At 35.5% G+C, this 6,000-nt stretch overlaps 1 protein-coding gene across 1 annotated transcript; it reads left to right on the top strand.

Annotated features, from left to right (window-relative positions):
* The first annotated feature begins 331 nt into the window (after positions 1-331).
* Positions 332-4,038, top strand: LOC111392420 (G-type lectin S-receptor-like serine/threonine-protein kinase SD1-1). Its single transcript, XM_023017768.1, has 7 exons — positions 332-503; positions 600-778; positions 878-1,015; positions 1,315-1,517; positions 1,774-1,847; positions 2,658-2,742; positions 3,750-4,038. Exons 1-7 carry the CDS (start codon positions 332-334, stop codon positions 4,036-4,038), a joined length of 1,140 nt encoding a protein of 379 aa, XP_022873536.1.
* Positions 4,039-6,000: the final 1,962 nt, after the last annotated feature.

Below are 6,000 nucleotides of genomic sequence, written 5' to 3'. Positions count from 1 at the left end.
CATTAAAATTATCAATTCTTTTTTTTTTTTTTTTTTCCCCAATTTATTTCCTTTGGTCAGCTCAATTAGAAAACATGCTTTAAATAGGTCCTGCAGGAGGTGAGGAGAATGATTAAGATGTTGCATTGATTAATATAAACGCAATTGCTGCAGCTACCAATAATTTCTCCCCGGACAATAAGATTGGACAAGGAGGTTTTGGTCCTGTTTATCAGGTAAATATCATTTGTAAGAAAAGAAGTTTTTTTTCCGATATGCTGATACCGAAAATGTTCCACATCACGCTGATTAGGGTCAATTACTAGATGGACAGAACATTGCGGTAAAGAGGATGTCACAGAATTCATATCAAGGGCTCCAAGAATTTAAGAATGAAGTCCCATTGATTGCACAACTTCAGCACCGAAACCTAGTTAAGCTTTTGGGATGCTGCATTCAAGGAGAAGAAAAAATGCTAGTCTATGAGTACATGCCTAATAAGAGCCTTGACCAATTTATATTTAGTACAACCATCTTACATTCTACGGATTCTTCATTACCTCATACAATGCAACTGAAGGAAATCATTTTTTGTTGATTTGGTGTGATATCATTTGCAGATGAAGCCAGGAAGATATTACTGCCTTGGGAAAAGAGCTTTGTCATTCTTAAGGGAGTTGCCAAGGGATTAAATTATCTTCATTATGAATCCGTATTGAGGATAAGCCACCGGGATCTGAAGGCAAGTAATGTTTTGCTAGATAATGAGATGAACCCCAAAATATCTGACTTTGGTCTGGCAAGGATTTTCGAAAACAAGAGAGAGGAAACTACTAGGAGAGTGATCGGAACATAGTGAGTAAAGCTAACACATACAAATATTGTATTTCAATTGCAGAAAAATTTTGATCAAAAAAATATAGTTCTACTTTTAAGTGGTTCCTTTGTCATGGCTGTAGTGGTTTACATGTCACCGGAGTATGTGATAAAAGGCCACTACTCAATGAAGTCAGATGTGTACAGTTTTGGTGTTTTGGCAATAGAGATTATAAGTGGCCAAAAGAACTGAGGTTTCCATCAGGGGCGGAGCCAGAAATTTTTTTCAGTGCGAGCATAAATTTTTTATTAAGACAAACATTTTTTCCAATTTTCCTCCCAAAGTGCAGGTTTTCCAATTTTTATGGCCAATGTGCATGGATATCCAACATAGAGTATATCCAACTTGCATGGCCAACATGTAAGTATGACGTTTACTCTGTAAGTTCTTTTTTACTTCTGTGCTTGCCCCTGGGGAATGTTTAAGCTGGACGTGGACATGATATTGAACTTTTTCAGGCATGGACATTGTGGAAAGAGCGACATGCTTTGGAACTGATGGATCTAGTTTTAGAAGGGTCGTGCAATGAGACTAAAGTTTCTCGATGCATCCAAGTTGGCCTATTGTGTGTCCAGCATCAGGCCGAAGAAAGTCCAACAATGTCTGAAGTGGTCTCCATGCTGCATGATGAGCTTGAAATATTAGTTGAACCCGGAGACTGGTTTATTTAGTGTAAGGTCTTTCAGGTCGACTGGTCCTGTATCATGCAACAGCAACAATGAAAGTGTCAATGGTTCGACGGTAACGACTTTAACAGGTAGACCATAATATAAATTGCCACCAGTCACTATACAAGGAAAGATAAAAGTAACAACTAGTTTTCATAAAGGAATAAATTAAGTCGATGTGAAATCTATCCTAGTCACTAACATCTTTGACTCCTGACAAGTAAAAGTTCATTAGTCAATAAATTTTAGTCGATATGGAGAATGCTTTAAAGATTTAGCAATATTTCTTATCAATTTATTTTCTTTGGCATCCTTTGTGGAATGTCTGATTCCCTTGTACTTTTTCTGATGATATGTTAACTTATTTTCCATTTCTAGCAAGAGTTGCCTGGACTCGTTCAACATTTCTTTGTTCAAAGCTAGAAAGGCCAGAATATTACTATTTCATGATTTTCGGGCTTTATTTTCGACCAAGAACTTGATTGTATGTCTATTAAATATAAACTTAGAGGTGCCAATACCACATAACATTATTGGCCATGTATGCAAATGCCTCTTGGACTAATACCAAGTTATGAGTCTTATGATTAGAGGGGAATGTTCCATCTGCCAATACTTTTTGACAAATAAAATTCAGAACTAATCTTGATCAATAGAAGCTAATCTTAAGGTATAGTATATTTTAATAAAGCTAAAAGAGTGTGTTTCTCAAAACACTTTCAAATTAGTGCCATTCTTGACATTTGACTCAGTTGCATTTGGGTCAAGGAGGTCCTTACGGGGCAGCCTCCCAAATGGATGGTTACTTGTGCCAAAGATTGTGCTTCTTTTGGATGATTGAGATTTGTCTAATTGAATAAATGGCTGGGATTTAATTTTTGAATCCAATATGACTATTGGAGAGAGAAAGGGATGGTAGATTCTTTTCATTTTCTTAGTTCTAGAATTTTTCCTCTCTCTGGTTCTTCATCGCCTGTGTGCGATTTCTTCACTTCCTTTCTTGGTTTTTTAGTTATATATTTCTCAGATTAAATCCTAGTTTTAGATTAGCCCTTATAAAATCATGATGCTACAATAAATTGAGGCGTGATTCTGAGCCTCTGCTGTTTTCGATTTGGCTTACCGTTGGTTAGGGTTAAGTGTTGTGGAAAGATTTGTGTTTGGTTTCGTAGATCCTTTGATCGATGATCGACACTTGTGTATTCTGAGTGGTTTGATGTAATTTTGGTTCTCTTGAACGGTGATTTTCATAGTGGAACGGGTTCAGTTCCTGAGCCCCCCAGATTAGGCCGCGTTTGGCCGAACTGGGCCAACAATCTCCGTTGTTTTATCTTATTTTCGTTTTATCATTTGAGTACTTTAGTATATTGTGTTCGATTACAGTTCTTTATCATCCATAATTTTCCAACAAACTGGTATTAGAGCCAAGAGGGCTTCTAGACGTGCTTTTTTACTAAATTTTTCTTTGGGTCGAAAGAAAGAAAGAAAAAAAATTATTTGGGGATTTCGAAATATTTTTTGATCTACCATTATTATTTTTTTCAAAGAATCTGTCGAAATTTTGTTTGGTACTAATAATCTGGCTTTGTGATTTTTCAATGACCAACGGTGAACTTATCACCACTTGGCCACTGGTGATTGCATTCTTGGTCTCAGAACTATTCCGTTTTTATTGTTTTTTCACAAACAGTGGTTCGGTGAGAAATTTCCATAAATCTTTATAATTGTTGAACTATTGACGCATGATTTTTGATATATGTATCTAAATGAATGCTTTCTTGTATGGAAGTTATATCTGACTTGCATGAACATAGGTCTGATTAATGATATTTTATGTTTCGAAATTGCTTAAGACTGCAGCTTGCAATTCTTGATACATAATTACTGTCATTGTGATCATTCATTGACATTGATATAATTCTTGATCAAAAATCATACTAATCTGCCTCAATTACTGCATTTTGTTAAGTGCTTTAAATTGGAAAACTTTTCAAAACCTTTTCTATTAATAGTTTGATCTGTACATAAGATCACATTATGTCCATGAGTGCTACCCAGTATGGAAACAGAAAATGAGGGTCATTTTGGTCCAATAGAGGGTTGCAAAAGCCCTTGATGATCCAGACAAATTTCCTGATGAACTTAAAGTAAAACCAAATGAAATTGAAGAGATTCGAAATTGCATATAGTTCGATAATTTTGCATTTATCTCATAACATCATTAGACAAATTGATGAGTCTGAGATTGCTAGAGATTTATGGACTGCTCTTGACAATATGTTTCTTACTAAAACGTTACCAAATAAAATCTATCTTTTGGAAAAACTATTTAGTTTCAGAATGGACCCAGGAAAGGACTTAGAACAGAACCTAAGTTACTTTAGTATTACTGTTAAGAGTTTGGCACACAATAATAAAAATTTTGATGATGAAGACCTTGCTGTGATTTTATTGAATGCATTGCTTGAATCACATAAAGATATTAGGAATACTATTAAGTACTCTAGGGATTAGTTGACCCAAGCTATAATGATAGATGCCTTAAGAGCTAGAGAACTAGAGGTAAGGAAAGAGTATAGGTCTAACCCTAGAGATGAGAGTATGCTTGTTAGGGAAAGACCAGAGAAGATGGAAATTGGATTTCATCATAAAAAATCAAGAGGGAAATCAAAAGGGAGATCAAAATCTTGAGACAAGAGTGATAAAAAATGTTACCATTGTGGTAAGATAAGTCACTTCAGAAGGGATTGTTTTGACTGGAAAAAGAAACAAAAAGATCAAAACAATGAGGAATTAAATAATGCAACTGTGGGACCTGAACTTGATAGTCTACATGTAATGACTGTAACTAGTGATGAAAGCAATAAAGACTGGATATTAGACTCTGGTTGTACCTTTCACATGAGTCCCATAAAATCATGGTTCTATAATTATAAGGATATAGAACCTAGGAAGGTTTATATGGGAGACAATAACTCTCAGGCTGTTGTTGGGATTGGTGATATTGCCATCAAAATGCATGATGGTATTGTTAGGACATTAAGAAATGTGAGATATGTACCCAACCTTAAAAGAAACCTAATCTCATTAGGGGTTCTTAAGGATGAGGGGTATATTTTTAAATCTGATAATAAGGTCCTAAAAATTATTAAAAGGTCATTAATTGTCATGAAATGACCTAGGAGAAATGGCTTGTACTACCTTGAGGGTAATACCATGTCTGCACCTGACCCCAGTCTGCTGAATGTTACAGAGAATAAATCTGAGTTGTGGCACAATAGGATGGGTCATATTGGTAATAAAGGTTTAAAGTACCTAAGTAACCAAAAATTACTTGGTAAGGATGACATTGAACCTTTGAATTTCTGTGAGACTTATGTGTTGGGTAAGTCTCATAGGGTAAGCTTTGAAACAAATTCCTATAGTACTAATAGACCATTGGACTATGTGCATGCAGACCTGTGGGGACCTAAAAAACATCCTACGTTTGGGGAAAATAAGTATTTTTTGTCTGTAGTGCATGATTATTCCAGAAAAGTTTGGGTCTACCCCTTGAAGGACAAATCTGAAACTTTTCAGAAATTTAGATACTGGCTTAAGATAGTTGAGAATCAATTAGACAAGAAGTTAAAAACTTTAAGGACTGATAATGGTCTTGAATTTTGTAACTTTGAATTTGACAACTATTGCAAACAAAAGGGAATAATGAGGCATAGAACAGTCGAGTTAACACCCCAACAAAATGGGGTAGCAGAGAGAATGAATAAGACTCTCATGAATAAGGTCAGGTGTATGCTTATTAGCTCAAGTTTAGCCAAAGGTTTTTGGGCAGAAGCAGTTAGTACAGCTACATACTTGATTAATAGGTCTCCACCAAGTTCTGTGAATTTTAAAACACCACAGGAACTTTGGACAGGAAGACCACCAAGTCTGACACACATAAGGGTATTTGAATGTGTAGCTTATGCACATCAGTTTGAGGAAAAATTAGAGCCAAGAGCCACCAAATGTGTGATATTAGGCTATCCTGAAGGTGTTAAAGGGTACACGTTATGGGTTTTGGGTAAACCAAGCATAAAAATCATTAATAGCAAAGGTGTGGTTTTCAATGAATCTGAAATGCCATGCCTAAAACAGAAAAATGATAAACCAGCAGAACCTGGAAATGAAAAAAGTGCTAAGACTGAGGTGAAGTTAACTAGATTTAATTTACTCCAACCTGAAGAAGGTGAAATTGAAATCCCTTTAACACAAAACAAGAACCTAAACCTGAACCTATTGAATTAAATAAACCTCAAGCTGAAAAATACTGATCCCTCAAATGAAATCACTTCAATCCAAGATTACCAACTTAGAAGGGATAGAGAAAGAAGGGAAAGAAGACCTAACCCAAGATATGAATCTCAAAACCTAACTGATTTTGCCTTGGTGTATGGTGAAACCATTAAACAAACTGAACCTTTTTGAAGAAGCTGT

The sequence above is a fragment of the Olea europaea genome, unplaced genomic scaffold, assembly GCF_002742605.1.
Source record: "Olea europaea var. sylvestris unplaced genomic scaffold, O_europaea_v1 scaffold928, whole genome shotgun sequence".
In the NCBI taxonomy this organism is placed as follows: domain Eukaryota; kingdom Viridiplantae; phylum Streptophyta; class Magnoliopsida; order Lamiales; family Oleaceae; genus Olea; species Olea europaea.
The sequence above is the reverse complement of the archived record's forward strand: the minus strand, read 5'-3'. Positions and strand labels throughout refer to the sequence as shown.